Source organism: Mustelus asterias, chromosome 2 (genome assembly GCF_964213995.1).
Source record: "Mustelus asterias chromosome 2, sMusAst1.hap1.1, whole genome shotgun sequence".
NCBI classification, from domain to species: domain Eukaryota; kingdom Metazoa; phylum Chordata; class Chondrichthyes; order Carcharhiniformes; family Triakidae; genus Mustelus; species Mustelus asterias.
Genome location: NC_135802.1, coordinates 72845508 through 72863167, shown reverse-complemented (window position 1 = coordinate 72863167; position 17660 = coordinate 72845508). Strand labels below are relative to the sequence as shown.

At 41.2% G+C, this 17660-nt stretch overlaps 1 protein-coding gene across 4 annotated transcripts in view; it reads right to left on the bottom strand.

Annotated features, from left to right (window-relative positions):
• Positions 1 to 1116: 1116 nt before the first annotated feature.
• Positions 1117 to 17660, bottom strand: part of tmem245 (transmembrane protein 245) — a 107022-nt gene continuing 90478 nt past the window's right edge. For all 4 annotated transcript variants that reach the window (XM_078237075.1, XM_078237072.1, XM_078237073.1 and 1 more), the window contains 2 exons: positions 8182 to 8376; positions 1117 to 4358 (listed from right to left, as the gene is read on the bottom strand). In XM_078237075.1, the coding sequence (XP_078093201.1) occupies positions 4313 to 4358; positions 8182 to 8376 (241 nt within the window). In that variant the 3' untranslated portion in view covers positions 1117 to 4312. The remainder of the gene's footprint in view (positions 4359 to 8181; positions 8377 to 17660) is intronic.

Below are 17660 nucleotides of genomic sequence, written 5' to 3'. Positions count from 1 at the left end.
TTTGAGTGATTGGCACCTCGATGTCGGGAGAGAATGCTGTTGTTGGACCACCTTTCTTGCCACCAGAATTGGAAGATCTTGCAAAGACACCGCTGGTGGTACTTTTCCAGTGCTTTGAAACGTATGCTGTTTGTTGTGCAAGTCTCCCAGCATACCAGAATATGAAATATACTCAAACATGAATTAAAAAATACAGTAAATGCTTCTTCTACAATTTATTTTAAAAACTAAATTTGTGTTTTGAAATGTCTTGCAAAGTAGAACATGTTGGACATGTTTATTTTATAATAAAAACAATGTGAAAATATTGCTAATTTGAGTATTGCTGCAAAAAGATACCTTATAAAGCGTTTTGCCTTGCACTCATCAGGACTGGCAGCATGGTGGCACAGTGCTTAGCACTGTTGCCAATGGCGCCAGGGACCCGGATTCAATTCCCAGCCTGTGTGGAGTTTGCACATTCTCCCCATGTTTGCGTGGATTTTGTCCCACAGTCCAAAGATGTATGGGTTAGGGTAATTGGCCATGCTAAATTGGGAGGGGGAATTAGCAGGGTAAATGTATGGGGTTACAGGAATAGGGTGGGATTGTTGTCAGTGCAGGCTCAATGGGCCAAATGGCCTTCTGTACTGTAGGGATTCTATGATTCGAGGACATTGCACGAATACAATGCAAGGGAAATCAACAAATTTACACTGTATGAAAAGAGAGTGCTAATTGCTTGATAAGTGGACTCTGATTGGTGGAGACATTGCCATGGAGAATGCACCACTTGATGGTGACTGATAGAGTTAATTGTCAAGCACTGTGCCATTGCAATCAATTACCACTCCTTTATATAGTATAAATTTGTTGATTTCCCTTGCGTTGTATTCGTGCAATGTCCTGATGAGTGCAAGACAAAAAGCTTCAACAAAAATGTCCCTTTTTTGCATCAATACTCAAGTTCTGTACTACAAAGTGACTATAATGCTAATTTCTCATATCCAAAACTTTACAACGAATACATTCACAGCTTAGGACCAAAGGTTAACTTAACAAGCAAAAATAAAATATCAGTATACTGTCAAAGTTGTTATTTTACACACAATAAAAAAAACTTTAATCAGGATCCATCAGGTTCTACAGCTTCTATATTTTATTCGGGATGCAGTTGCTTTCAATGTGCCCAAGGGAACCTGTGAGAACATTGAGAACTAGAGCAATTTCAATCAAGAGGGCAACTCAATCAACTTGAGATACAGCTAAAGCTTGTTACATCAGAATATGTTGCTGTAAAATCACCATTTTGAGAGACTGCACACAAAGTAAAATCCATTAAAGTTGGAATCAAGTGGTGGCTGAGAAAATGACTCAAATTAGTATCTTTTACCTCTATTCCAATTAAGCAGCATCACTATCCTGCCATTTTAGAAATTTAGCAGCAGTCTCAATAATCTGGATTTATACAACATATTACTAAAAGAAGCTGGAGTAACATAGCTGAAATAAGTTTGAATAGAATTAGTATACATGACTTTAGGCAGCAGATTTGAAAAAGCAAAATAATAAACAAAACTTATGTCTAAAATAAACATTCCTTGTTTACATGCTGTAATAGTTTTAAAAATGTAAGAAGCACAAATATGATTCCCCTATTACCCCATCCAAAAATATAGTCATATGCATCAATGAATGAAACTATTTTACCAGTACTTAGTGATCTCTAAATGCCCCGTGAAAAGGCAACATTTTCTTGGTTAGGTTTTAATTACTTAATAATCTGCTCATCTTATTAAAACTATTTCAATTGCTTTTTATATTCCCTCCAGATTAAAAAGCATGAGGAAGAAAACATAAGCATTGCTCTGCATTCAGTGAAATATTGCACCAAAATGACTATATATTCAACTATCAGCATTTGTAAATAAAAGCAAATAAAAGTCATCAATGTATTTTTTTTTGCTATTTGATTTTCCCCTCACCCTTTTAAGAGATCTTTAAATTGCATACTTTCAATCCTTTGAAAATGAAGCTTTCTCTCTTCCGCACATATTTTGCAATCTCTGCCTCTATTGAAGTGCTGGAATTGTGATGAAAAGAAATTAGCATTTACACACCTATAATCACATCACTGTCTTTGTGGACTAGAACATGTTGGTCTCTACCAAACTCAAGGAAACTATCTTTTTTGGCCTTTTACAAAAGGATCAAAGCTAATGTGCAAAGTTTCAATTACAATATAAACCTTCCCCAAAGCCCAATATGCTTTAAAAAAAAAGACCAATTCAAAACATATACCAGAAATCTGCTGCCCCACCCGCCATGGAATTGGAGCGGGCGAGGGACGGACAACAGAAATGTCTGTTGACCTTGGCCGGGAATTTCCGGTCTCACTCGAGCGAAACTCTAAAATCCCACCCAAAGTAGCTAATTCTTGTATTGCTGCAATGATCTTCGGCTTCAATTTAATATTTCTTTAATAGCTAATCAAATATGCATAAATATATAGTGCTACAGCTCTTTCTTATAATTAATTAAAGAATATGTACCCAGAAATTTGGCATTGCTCCTGCATGGAATTGTCAGTGAGTTAGTGGGGATTGAACGTTCAGGCAGAACCAATTTCCAGGCTCTCTTTCCTTTTTGGCCTCAGAAATTCCAAATGCGGATGGTGCCAGCTGGCTATTCTGTCATATCTCGCCCCTTTCCCTTTATCATTGCAATGTCACTTTTGGAGCTAGCTCTGGTAGAATGCTGGGCTTGCATAAGAAACACTACAGTTCTGTCCAGCATACAGAAAGTAGTACAGATCTATGAAGCAGGCAAACTTGTCATACAAATGTTTTATGTGGCTCCCATAGTGTCATATCCAAGTGGCTGTTGATCTGAGAGGTTGATTGCTGTTTAGGAAGCAGCAGTAAGATTTTTTTAATGTATGCTCTGTGGGAATTAGGGCAAGATCCCCGTCTCCACACTACTCTTCCCCCAACTCTGCAGCAAGGATAACATGCTTGAATCCTACTGGCTCTGTCGGGTGAGCATCCCAGTTTTCCCTATTGTTCAGATAGACTTTTCTGGAATTTGGGATAGAGCAATCAGGTGGGTAGAAACCCCACCCAAACACACTTTTGTAGATGAAGGTCTTCTAACCTCTCAGTCCCTAATGACCATCTTAATTTTTTTGAAAGTTCACTTCAACAGGTGCTCCTGTTGCCCTGAATTCTTTGCTTTGAACGCAAAAGCTGGCTGAAAATTCTCCTGGGGACAGCCCTACCCATTATAGTCATCTAGAGGAACTTGTTGCTCTGTCAAACAAAGAAGCAAGAAAGCAAAGGTTCTATATGGTGTACAATTGTAACAACATTCAATTATCATACATAGCAGTAGTTATATGAGAGTCATAACGCTGTCTTTGTGGAAAAGCTGTATAATGTTAGACACTATAAATGTATCCATACTGAACTGCATATAAAGACAGCTATTTCACGTAGATAATAAATCACCTTGGATAAAATTAAAAATGGCAGCATAACATGTTCAGAGGTTTTCACTAAGTGGGTCTTGTTGGTCTCCTGCCAGCCAGTCAAGAACAGGATCAGCAGGAGTTTGTGTGTAAGGCACCTACACCAAATTAGCGGCCCAAGAGGGAATAGTTAGAAAACTAAAATACCTCCCAAGAAATAGAAAATGATTTTGTAAATTTCATCCTTAAATAGTGTACTTGGTCCATCACTTCCATCTCAGTTGTGCATTTTCCAATTTGGACATTTTTTGGCTTCTGTTATTTTCAATGGGGTGGAGGGAGATTACAGACAGTTTAACTGTGTAATATTCAAGACCCAATTAGATCATCTTAAGATAGACTAAATTCTTGCTCTGCTAGAGCATTAAAACCCAGAGTAAATAAAGCCATATACATTGTTCTCAATACTTTAGCAACTTGCACAATATTCAGATTTCAAGTGAAAGTAATCTGAAACACGCCCTTAGAACATACAATAAAAGAAAACACCATTTCAAACTTTTCTGCTCTCACGTACTGAACTGCAACAACTGATCATTTATAATTGAACTTAGTTTCAGAAGTTACAAACCTTCTAACTCCCAAATGTAGGGCTGTATTCTTGGGGTTACATTAATGTGCAAAGTAATGTGATGAAGCACATTCCTTATGCGCACCCAAGCATGAGTGAAAAGTTATTTTCCTACAAGGCATTGGCTAATGCAACATTCATCTCTGGAGTGTACAGGAAGGCCACAACTGTGAAATTCAGTGCAGGAAGCTGCAGGTAGATGAGCCAACATGCTCTAATACGGGAAACACATTCAGTTACTCAGTACCAGGTTTTGCTTCCTCAGGACTATCCCCAAAAGGCCTGAAACAAAAAAACAAACAAGAAACACAATAGCTATCAACATATAAAGTGCACTGACCTTTAGCTGTTACTGCGGACATAACTTTTCACAGAAATTGAAAACACATTCTAAATCTTTTAATCAAAAATTGTAACCTTCCATTTCTTTTATGAAGTAGTGCAAAACAGATATAGGATTGGTGTGTTACAGAAGCTCTTTGTGTGCAAAGACCTGGAAATTGCAATGATCATTGGACTGAATCAGTTACAATGGTATCACACACACCTAAATTAACTGGTCATGTTCTATTTGGTTTAAGGAGTGGTTTTTAAAAATCCTCCAAAATGCATATAATACTAACTTATCATCTAAAGCAAACTCAGTTTTGCATCTTGCCTACATTTAATTATTTTCCTCTCAGGTACACTTGTCGTTACTCAAAGAAAACAAATGCAAAATAAGATTTAAAAATGCAGTATAATAACTAAATGCTACTCTTAAATGGCTGTCAGGATTCCTGACAAGTCACACTTCTATTCATAAATAACATTCTTTGTTGAAATCAAGAGCCCTGTTTAAACTGAATCGTAGTCAACCCAATGTGACCCATAATAAAAAGAAAATATATCTAATTTGGTAAAAAATGGCAATTTTACTCAAAGGCCACAGAATGAATGTTGTTGGGAATAGATTGAGGCAAGGCTAAAATACGTAAGGGGAGCAAAATGAAGGGTGGAATTCTTAGGTGGCATGAAAAGCAGGAGAGAAGGCCAAAAGAAGGGTCCCCAGAAATAGTCAAAATGTGCACACAAACGTACATGAAGGGAATTAAGGTTATATAAACATAGCAAAAGATTTGGAGAGATATAACGTAGCTGGAAATAGAGGACAGAAAGACGACAATATTAACGAATCTAAAGTTAATCACTGAAGTCCAGGAATGGAAAGAAGTGGAATCAACTTGGGGCATCGATAAACAAAAGTTAAGGTTTGGAGGCAATTTTGAAAAAGAAATGAATAAAGGAACTGTTTGAGTCAGAGTATTAATGGAAGCACTGCTGGAGAATAAAGGGTTACGCAAGTCTACAGAGACAACCATGAGCCAATACTTGGCTGATCCAGGGGTCAAGCAGTTCAAGCCTTGAAGGTTAGTTAGCAGCAGATTCCACATCATCAGCAGAAGAATGAAAAACAGTTGAATGCAAAAGACCAGGGCCAGGAGAAGTGAAATATAAGGAGCCAGGCAATAGTAAAGGTGATCAATACAGGCGAGATCAATGTTCTAAGGAAGCTTGAGGTGTGAAATTTAGAAAGGAGCAGGAGTAGCAGTTTGAGTAGCCAGTCCAACCCAGTCTATAAAGGCAATGTAGGAAACGGTAAAGGAAATGTTTACTGATATAGTCTGAAATTATTTAAGAAACAAAACAGTATATGTATGCACAGATGCTTTAATACATAATTATTCTTCATTAGCAATCTGTGTTTTATATGGGATCATGTGGGCTCTAGGTGTGGAAGTGGAGGAGGTAGAAAATGAAAGAATTTGGGAAGTTATGCAAGACTTCTGTCAAAAGATAGTAGAGGGGGGTTTGGATTTACACCTGGAAATCAACAGTAATCCTATAGTGCTGTGTAGGAAGTAACACCTGAAGAAATGTGAGACACGAAGTACACACATGGATGCAACACTTAAGGAACATGAATGACATATATTAGAGAGATCATTTATATAGATGCATCCTGACCGTTTTTACTCATTACTACTACTACTCAAAGAAAACTTTAAAATTGCATGCGCACATTTTCATTTTGGGTTAAAAAAGGTATGATTTCTTTCTTTGGCAGGATCCAGGCATTATGATCAGAAGATTGAGATTTGCAATACAATGAATAGTGCCACTTAATTCATGAAAAACAGTAGCATTCTTTCCCTCCCATTATTACACACAGGTCTTATCCCAGAACTACACGTCAAACCAGTCACTTCTTTTTCAAAATATAAAACCATTCCCAATCATCCTCATAGCAGTTAAATGCCAGCATTGATAGAGTTGGTAGATTCAAAATTTTCCTGTTACTCGGGATTATAATGATTTGACTCTCTGGAGCACAAGAAAATGGAATCCGTTGACTTAATTGTTAATGTGGGCAAATAAGTGTTCGCCAGCAATTTCCAGTAAAACAAATCTGCCACAAGCAGAATAAATACAAGCATCTCAAATTGAAGGTGCAATGCACACCAATTTTAACACTGGAGGAAAAACTGCTCCTCCTAGCTTAACATGGATGTGCTACACTCAAGAGGTGCTTTAGAAGCCATGTACTGGAGAATATTTCATTTTCATTGATGGTTTTTGAAGATTTCCAAAGTGGGCACCAGTTGATTACTGACATTTTTATTGCTGTGCCACAGGAAAACAGATATTCTAAAATGTGTGCGCGCATAAAACAGAATATATTAGTTAGCATTAAGTCAAGAATGGACTGAAAAATCAGTTTAATTGTCTGGTTAATATTATCTATGTCAAATTAAGACTGCCCTCTGCAGAAGCCAAGGGTCATGGACTGAAGTGGTACCTATTTAAACATCTTGAAATTTAAGTTGGGTTGACTCAAAACGTTAACCGTTTCTCTCTGCACGGATGCTGTCAGATCTGCGGAGGTTTTCCAGCACTTTGTTTTTATTTCAAATCTCCAGCATCCACAGTATTGTGCTTTCATTTTATTCAGTAGTGTTATTTTGTTACAAAACAAGGAAAATGCAGAACAAAAGTCAGAACTTTAAATGGAGGGTAAAATTCAATTTCTATGGGTCTTCTATTGAATTAAATGCCCATTATATCCGCATGAATTCCCTTTCCACTGAACACAACATCACTCCCATAACTTTAAAACACCGAGATAACATTTACAACAATGGCTCATATCTTTTAGTCAGCAGCAGAGCAAGAATGCACGTCACTGACTGTGATTTGAACTGCCCCTTACCTTTTTATACTGGAGCATTTGACCTTTCTAGTCCTGACTCCAGCTTCAATCTAGAGGTGAGCAAACTGTAACTACAGTGAAGCCATATCTCCTTCTTCGTCATGAACTGAAGACAAGCCTCTTAAGTCTGTCTTCAGCGTGTTGGCTCGCAGAGGTTTTACATGTCCCACCATCCCCGATACTGCACAGCATCTCCACTAATAATGTTAAATAACCCACCCTATGCAACCTTCACATAACTTCCCTCTGGCCATAGGCTGGAAAATTTATATTTTGGGGGGACATGCAGAGGGAGAGCATAAGGGGTGGGTGAGTATCGTCAGTGGTATGGGGGAAGAGATTATCAAGAATAGATTCAGTATTCATGGGTGTTGGTGTTTGACCAGTGTCTTTGGTGTGGGGAGTTGAGCATTATTGGGTGTGCCAATGCCGGTGAGCATTTTTCAGTTCAACCTGATGTAGCGCATCACTGTCCTGCACCTGAGATTAACAGCTAGAAAGATTGTCAAGTCAGTATACGGCATCAAGGCCAAGTTTCCAGCACCTAGATCAGTGTTGGAGACACTCAGAGGGCTGCAGGAGGCGCAATGCTTCCCATCATAAGTTCAAAGTTTCCGGGTAAATAGCGTGAATTGGAAGTGGTCAGGACTTTTGCAGAATTCCAAGCTGCAACAGTAGTCTCAACATTCACTCTGTTGCTGTCAGAAGAATCTGCTCAACGAATTCAAACAAAATGTTAAATAGTTACCAGCTTTATGTAATAGGTTTTAATAGTTTTCCTACATTGTTGAAATTCTAACCGTGTATGAAAGATCCAGGGAGACTAATTTAGTGGAAGCTCTTGTTGAAACTTACCGATGTATTTGCAAAGGCCAAGGAGTCTGCGAAGGAGTTGGTAATGCTGTTGAAGGACTCATCAACATGGCACTGTAGATGTTGGAGGCAACTACTAGGATGCATAAAAGGATGGGTCCAATGATCGCACCTTCTAGTCCAAGGTAATAAGCTCCTCCAGCTACTGCCAAACCAGTGAGATACGGATGACCACCCCTGTGAAAAAGAACACCATAGAATCCTAAATTACACCATTTAGTTTTAATTTTTTGCCAATGGCAATAAAAGCATTATTTGAGATTTTGGGACAGTGCTTTATTTCTGCATGGGTTATTTTTAAAGCCCGAAGTAGCATCAGTTCAGAACAATACAGTTGCATTACGTTGACTTACATAGGGCAGAATAACATGAGGCACTGGAGGTGGTGGTGTTGACAACAGCACCCCCTCCTTGGAAAGGACATCAGTGTAGAGCCAATATGCTCCATGCCGACCTGCCCCGCAGCCATAAAACATTAAATGGCTGAGTGGAGACTTTTGCTCCTCAATGGGGCGGAGGTCCCGCCCTCTGGAGCTGCCAGCCAATCAGATTAGCTGCCAGCTCCAGCAGCACCAGGAGGGAGTCAGTGGCAGATTCTGGGACTACAGGAAAACACTAAGATCATGGACCCAAGGATGCTTGCAAGGACAACATTAAAGTCCTAAACAATGATTATTGCACTTGAGATTCACTAGTTGGTTAAAGGGGAAAATGGTGACATCTCCTATGGGTTGGTTTGTACCACCAAGGCGAACAGAGTCTACTACAGTTTGACAATAGGCACCAATGCTGGAAACAATCTTCAACGCAAATTGGCAGCTTCTATGTTTGTGGCAGAATCTGTATCAAGAGTTGCCATCAGAAAACGGTGCACCAAATGAAGATCCCCACCTAATAGATTGTTTGCCACATATCCATCATCTCTTGTAGATGATATTATGTCAACTCAATACCATATTAAAAAGAGTATCAACTAATCTCCTTCCATCTAGCTCAAAAGCTGGATATCCTTTCAAAGTTGCCTACAGCACTGAATGAAGACACAATACATCTTCTATGGGCCTTTCATGTTCATATTGTTGTGCAGTAAGAAGTTTAACAACACCAGGTTAAAGTCCAACAGGTTTATTTGGTAGCAAAAGCCACACAAGCTTTCGAGGCTCTAAGCCCCTTCTTCAGGTGAGTGGGAATTCTGTTCACAAACAGAACTTATAAAGACGCAGACTCAATTTACATGAATAATGGTTGGAATGCGAATACTTACAACTAATCCAGTCTTTAAGAAACAAAACAATGGGAGTGGAGAGAGCATCAAGACAGGCTAAAAAGATGTGTATTGTCTCCAGACAAGACAGCCAGTGAAACTCTGCAGGTCCACGCAACTGTAGAGCCTCGAAAGCTTGTGTGGCTTTTGCTACCAAATAAACCTGTTGGACTTTAACCTGGTGTTGTTAAACTTCTTACTGTGTTTACCCCAGTCCAACGCCGGCATCTCCACATCATATTGTTGTGCACAGGGAGGTGGTGGGATAACTTTTCCCTTAACTGTCGGTTGTTTTTAACAAGATTCTAATAGGGTGTTTTTAAACCCCCTTTGGGTGTTGTGAGTTTTAATAATAACCAGAAAGTCTGTCTTCTAAGTTTAAATGTGCCTAACAGATGCCCTCATAAGAACAGGATATGGCGCTCGACTCATCGATCGACAGTTCCGACGCGCCACAGCGAAAAGCCGCACCGACCTCCTCAGAAGACAAACACGGGACACGGTGGACAGAGTACCCTTCGTCGTCCAGTACTTCCCCAGAGCGGAGAAGCTACGGCATCTCCGGTAGAGCCTTCAACATGTCATTGATGAAGACGAACATCTCGGCAAGGCCATCCCCACACCCCCACTGCTTGCCTTCAAACGACTGCACAACCTCAAACAGACCATTGTCCACAGCAAACTACCCAGCCTTCAGGAGAACAGTGACCACGACACCCACAACCCTGCCACAGCAACCTCTGCAAGATGTGCCGGATCATCGACACGGATGCCATCATCTCACGTGAGAACACCATCTACCAGGTACACAGTACATACTCTTGCAACTCGGCCAACGTTGTCTACCTTATAAGCGGTAGGAAAGGATGTCCCGAGGCATGGTACATTGGGGAAACCATGCAGACGCTACGACAACGGATGAATGAACACCACTCGACAATCACCAGGCAAGACTGTTCTCTTCCTGTGGGGGAGCACTTCAGCGGTCACGGGCATTCAGCCTCTGATTTTCGGGTAAGTGTTCTCCAAGGCGGCCTTCACGACACACGACAGCGCAGAATCGCTGAGCAGATACTGATAGCCAAGTTCCGCACATGAGGACAGCCTAAACCGGGATGTTGGATTTATGTCACACTATCAGTAACCCCCACAGCTTGCCTGCTGGACTTGCAGAATCTCACTGGCTGTCCTGTCTGGAGACAATACACATCTCTTTAACCTGTGCTTAATGCTCCCTCCACTCACATTGTCTGTATCTTTAAGACCTGGTTGGCTGTAGAAATTTGCATTCTAATCAGTATTCTGTAACTTGATTTTGTGTCTCTGTGCCCTGTTTGAGAGCAGATTTCCACTCCATCTGACGAAGGAGCAGCGCTCCGAAAGCTAGTGGCGTTTGCTACCAAATAAACCTGTTGGACTTTAACCTGGTGTTGTTAGACTCCTTTCTAAGTTTAAACCAGATAAAACGATAAACATTTATTCACACAACACCCAGAATGTAAACACAATGAAAACACTCACATTCAATAGAGTACTGTAATGTGTTGGTTTTTGACTAATAAGCCATAAACCAGTAATCCAGAAGCTAAGATCAAGATTTTCCACTTCCCTTCGTATTGGGCAGATGTTGCCACGATAGCAAAAGTATTACGAGAAGTGCAGTGTCGAGTTTTATTTTGGCGACAACCTACCATGTGATTGTCCCCTCCAGTCAGTGTTGGGGCATGTCTTCCGATGTTCAATGCAGGAACATAATTACAATAAATTACTATATCGTTATCAGGTTCCTATGCTGGAATCATCCCCCTCCCTCATCTTAGAATTCACCCACAGCAGCGTGACGGCCGAACGGCATGAATCACAACTGGTTTCCAAAGGAGTGCATCTGGTGAGCAGACCTCCCAGGGGAGCTCATGACAGCAACGTATTGGATGGGGGGACCTGTTTTTGGAGGGGGGGGGGGGTGATACCTGGGTCTGGGTACAACTTGGGTAGTACCTTGGCACCCCCATGGCACTATCCAGGCAGTGTCCCTGGCACTCCCAGGACAGTGCCCGAGTAGTGCTGGGGGTGGGGTTTCCAGGATGAACTGGTTTGCTCACTCTGCACTGGGAAGGCCTTTAAAAATGGCACCCTAATCCTAGGCTGTGTTTTAAAGTTTATTTATCAGTGTCACATATAGGCTTACATTAAAACTTACACAAAAATTCAGTTACTATGAAAATGTTGCACAAATCAGAGGCTGCTCTGCCAAAGATACATTGTGGAACGTGTGACTTCAAGTTTTGTTTTCTAAGTACTGCACTATACGGTGGAGAATGCCCGTCATTGCCATTGGTAGTTTCAACGCCGCTTTTCCTGCCCGACATGAGCCTTTGCCGATCAAATCACACCACAGCAGCTTGTGAATTTTAGTTCAGTTGAAAAAAGTTTGGCATTAGTAAAAGTAGCCACAAAGCTGTTGATTATTGTACAAACCCAACTGCTTCACGAATGACCTTGAGGGAAATCTGCCATCCTTACCTCGTCTGATCTAAATGTGATGTCAATCCTACATCAGCATAGTTGACTCTTAATTTGTAGACTACTCAGTTGTATCAAACAGCTCCATGTAGCTATTCAAATAGGCAACCAGCTAACACCACCTCAGGACAACTAAAGATACGGAATAAAAATGACAGCTTTGCCAAATGTGGCCTTGTCCCAAGATAAACAGAAAATTTTAGGGCTACCCAATGGATGCAACTAAGATTTTTCAGAGGCAGTGTAATAAACCTTCAAAAAGGTTTTAATTCAAATTGAACAATTAATGGGCTATATTTTCATCAAATAGGCAGGTGCATTTTATGACCAGGGCACTGATCTAAGAAACCTTAGAAGAAGCTACAAAGCATTCCAGCAGCTACTTCACTTACTCAAGACAAAGAAATACATTAAGGTCATAGAAGCAGTCAATGGGGGGATCGTTTGGTCCTGCCGAAGGCAATCCCCCCCTCCCCCAGCAAGTTCCTAGGCGGTGGGATGGGCTGGCCATGCAAAATGCTGTAGACATTAGCAGGACAGGAATATCCTGCCAGCAGCAAATGGAGAGTTGCCTCTGCTGCTGAAAAACACACCATGGAAAGGCCAAAAAATCCCGCCCAATGTTTTTGTTCCAGCAATACGAGATGGCACTGGTTCCACCTGCACCAACTTAGTCCTGAGACCCATGAACCCCCTCTGATCCAGACTGCTTCTACTACTTAGTTTTGATTTGGAAACTAAATCTAAATTCATACTTGGTATGTAAATGTTATGCATCAAATAAAGCTGTCCTTTTCTCTCGGATGATTTTCCATCATCATTTCAGTTTCCCTTGCCATATTCTTGGGCAGACTGAGGTAATCTTTATACTCTTTAAAATTATGCTCGGCTGCAAAGCAACAGACAGATAACATGGATGCTAGAAAGGGTGCATAGAAACCAGTGCAGACTTCTTTAATGTAGACAGTCAAAGAGTACAAGGAGCCTCCATTAGGCCAAGCTATGCCATAGAAAAGTAGGAAAATAGAGCTGTCCTTATGCAGATAGGGTGCGACGCTAATCTAAGCAGCCTCCATGTTAATGCCAGATATCCCGGGACCTGACGACTGAAAATGAGTTTCAATTCAACGAGGAAACAGATTTAATGATGCTCAGTACAAGTTAAATTGGATTAAAAAATGTTCATCCGAGACAAAAATGCTGCCAAGAAACAACAGTTTAAGCCACTAAAAACAGAAAACTAGTTCAGAGCAAAAAAATAGAATTCAGACTTTTTCTTCTGGGAATCAACTGCCAGGATATTGGCTCGAATTTGACAAGCCCTTTGGAAACAGGCTAGGAAGCAGAAGAGGCAGTAACATGGCAGAAGAAGATACGCCTGCCGCCACGAACTAATACCAAATGCTTGCAAAATAATTAATTGGCTTGTTGATGCCATTTTATGATCCCTCTGAATTTTACCATTAGGACAACTTCCCACCATATGGTGAATCTGCCAGCTTGGAATCCTTCCTTGCCTAATACTCCGGAGGGGCCTACAGGTGGCAATGGAGCTACTACGAATCAGCAATCAAGGATCTGCAAGATAGAAAAGTGGTTGCAATTGACCTAAAGAATGGAAATTTCACATCACATTTTTTCATACATCTATGCCCTTGTTTAGCTTTACTCGTGCTTTTTGATGCAGCCCCTGTGGCTTCAACAGAGGTGCAGCAAGGCTGATCCAGATCTCCTGCTCCAGACGCTGAGAGTCCTCTAGACTTTGAAGCCCATGAGGTCCTGACCAAAGATTGTTCTACCTGTATGCCTGGCCATCGGGACAAGAGACAGCAGTTTCAAGTAACTTCATTGCCATCACTCTTCTTGAGAGCACTGTGGCACAAATCAGTGTGATGGTGTAAAGCCGGTGCTAAGGTATCTGTCTTGCTATTTATAACAGCAGACTTGCTGGTATCGGAGTCTGCAGGGCAGTGATTAGGCAGAGTCATGTGACTGCTACATTTGATACTCAAAGTTGGCCATCTCCCTGCATGAACACATCATTGCAAAAAACATTCATGATTGAGGGAAACCTCTCCATTCTCTCTGCAACCATAGTCAGTATATTTGAAGAGCCTGCCAGAATATCATACATTTGTTGCTTTTGCTCAATGATATATCCTTTTCACTAACAGCCCCCAGGGAGGATACCTCAACTCTTTCCAGGGCTTGGGAAGGACTGCGCCAGCCAAAATGGACTCTCCACTGCTCTCCCTGCCAAAACTATTTGTTTCTTCACTTGCAGTGAGAATCACAAGCTAAAACCCAACTATTTGTCATATTCACTCAATTAAAGTGCAAGGTCTAAGCTAGGGCACATGGTTGACATGGTTAAACCTTTTGAAGATTTGTCATTCATGGATACCTGCTGTACATGTGATGACTACGGTGGTGAGAGAAGACAGGAATTTTGCAACTTATTTGGTAGATGATCATATTTTACTTGCTGTTGAAATTACATTAACGTGACTGGATGCTGCATGATACATGGGCCACTGAGATTTAAACACATCACTAAGTAGCCAGGAGGACCCCATTTTTAAGGATGCCAAAACACCACTGATCGCCAGCATTCCTCCTTTGCAATTGTGAGTTCCAAAATCTTTGGAAGACCACCTTGAGTTCTCTCCCTCATGTCCTGTGCTCTCTTTTCATGAAAGAAAGAACGGATCTATGCTTGGCTGCAATGGAACATAATCACGTTGCAGTACATTTGCTGAAGGGGCTATCAGGAAGAGGCATGAAATTAGATAAGGATGTGATTGCCACTTGTGGATGGCAAAATGGGGATGTGAGGAGTGATGTGATGGACTTGGCTTGACAAGGCAGAAGAAGGGATTGGGATGATGCATACAGCAAGATTTAGGTGAATTTACAACTATCTTCAGCTTATCTTACCATTATCTCAATGGTTAGGCCATTGAAGTATTTTCTCTACTCAATCCTGGCCTGGCTGCTGACCTCTTGGGCCCACCCCAACTACTCCTCCTCAATTACAGCAGTTGATTTCTTCATCCCATTGCTGGGAGGAGCATTATTCTCCGACTCCTCTCAGACCCCAAAAGTACATCAAGTAAGGGTCATTAAAGTCCGAACTCTGTTGCGTCCACCTCAGAAGTTCTTGAAAATGTCTTCTCTGCTTTGGCTCCTTAAATATTCGGGTTTTCATTGCATCATATGGGTCTTCAGCATGCCTGCTGTCGAATAGCAATGATGTGGAGATGCCGGTGTTGGACTGGGGTAAACACAGTTAGAGTTTTAACAACACCAGGTTAAAGTCCAACAGGTTTATTTGGTAGCAAATGCCATTAGCTTTCGGAGCGCTGCTCCTTCCTCAGATGGAGTGGAGCAGATATCCACTCCATCTGACGAAGGAGCAGCGCTCCGAAAGCTAATGGCATTTGCTACCAAATAAAGCTGTTGGACTTTAACCTGGTGTTGTCGAATAACAATGCCAAACCCAGAAGTAAAATGATAATGAGGTGGCCATGTTAAAAGCCACAGGCAGTCATGTTTACTTCCAAGGCTTCCCACACAATACTGGATCTTCCCACTCCCAACATTTCTCACATTTAATTGTTTGTGATTTCATCCGTTTGATGGATTAATTCCAATGCATTTGGAAAATTACCAAATCAAAAGAATATTTTTCCATGATCAACAATAAACAAAGCAACAGTACTAAACAATGTATGTGTGTGAAATAAAATCAGCAATAATTACTGAAGACACTGTTCAGGTTATTTTTATAAATTGGAAAAAAGTTAGCACCAACAATATTTTTACATTCACGTAAATTTAAAATTAAATAATACTGTTGCATTCTGTCATACTGCCTCAAAAAATCATGGTGAATTAGGCGCACAGAGCTTTCTTTATTTATGAGAGCTTGCGGCGGGGTTGTGTGTGGGGGGGGGGGGGGGGGGGGACGTTCTAGGCTACATCACTGCTGACAATACAGCTCTGGCAGTAAGGAAGTTATCTTGGAGCTTGACATATTCAAATTGCATGCCAAAAACAATCAAGTTGTAAAGCTATGTTGTCGCTAAAATTAGCATTATGTACTATCTTGGTTTCCCTGGTAACACTCACCTCTGGGTCAGAAGGTTGGAAATTGGAGTATGACATATGGTTATATAGAATACTAGCTACCTAGAGGTTGAGGTGTCACATTCCTTTATGGTAAATTGTAATACTTGAATAATTAAATAAATGTGAGATTGTGGGCTGACAACTGTGAGGAAAGAGAGATAGTTTAAGTAATTTGTATTTGTAACATGTGTTGGAACTAAGACACAAGTTTAATTTTTGTGCTTCTGTATTTGTGTGCTATGTTAAAAACTTTCGTTTAGCTTCATGCTAAAGAAAGGTGCCTGCAGGTCGAAAGGTTTAATTTCACTTTAAACTTTGCCTGCATTGTAATGAAGGTTTTATGATGTAAAAGCTATTAAAGGTTTTTTCTATAAAAATTGTTGCTTAGTAACCAGAAGCATACATTGAGAAAGCAGAAGCAGTTAGAGCGGTTTGAACCAATCAACCCAGAAGCAAGAAGCAATCCACTGAAACTTAACAGTGCAGGCAAGATAATAGAGGGACAGAAAGTGAGCCGTCGAGACCAAAGGAGGGAGCCGCCGAGACCTCATTATGAAGTGCTTTGAAAGGCTAGTCATGGCACGAATCAATTCCAGCCTCCCACACGACCTGGATCCACTAGTTTTCTTATCGCCGCAATAGGTCCACAGCATATGCCATCTCCCTGGCCCTGCACATAACCCTGGAACACCTAAATAACAGGAATACCTTTGTCAGACTCCTATTTATTGACTACAGTTCAGCCTTCAACGCCATTATTCCCACAAAACCCATCTCCAAACTCTGTGGCCTGGGCCTCAGCACCTCCCTCTGCAACTGGATCCTGAACTTCCTAACTCACAGACCACAATCTGTAAGGATAGGCAACAACACCTCCTCCACGATCATCCTCAACACCGGTGCCCCACAAGGCTGTGTTCTCAGTCCCCTACTATACTCCTTATGCACCCATAACTGTGTGGCCAAATTCCCCTCCAACTCGATTTTCAAGTTTGCTGATGACACCACCGTAGTGGGTCGGATCTCAAACAATGACGAGACAGAATACAGGAATGAGATAGAGAATCTGGTGAACTGGTGCGGCAACAATAATCTCTCCCTCAATGTCAATAAAACAAAGGAGATTGTCATCGACTTCAGGAAGCGTAAAGGAGAACATGCCCCTGTCTACATCAACGGGGACGAAGTAGAAAGGGTCGAGAGCTTCAAGTTTTTAGGTGTCCAGATCACCAACAACCTGTCCTGGTCCCCCATGCCGACACTATAGTTAAGAAAGCCCACCAACGCCTCTACTTTCTCAGAAGACTAAGGAAATTTGGCATGTCAGCTGCAACTCTCACCAACTTTTACAGATGCACCATAGAAAGCATTCTTTCTGGTTGTATCAAAGCCTGGTATGGCTCCTGCTCTGCCCAAGACCGCACGGAACTACAAAAAGTTGTGAATGTAGCTCAATCCATCACGCAAACCAGCCTCCCATCCATTGACTCTGTCTACACTTCCCGCTGCCTCGGCAAAGCAGCCAGCATAATTAAGGACCCCA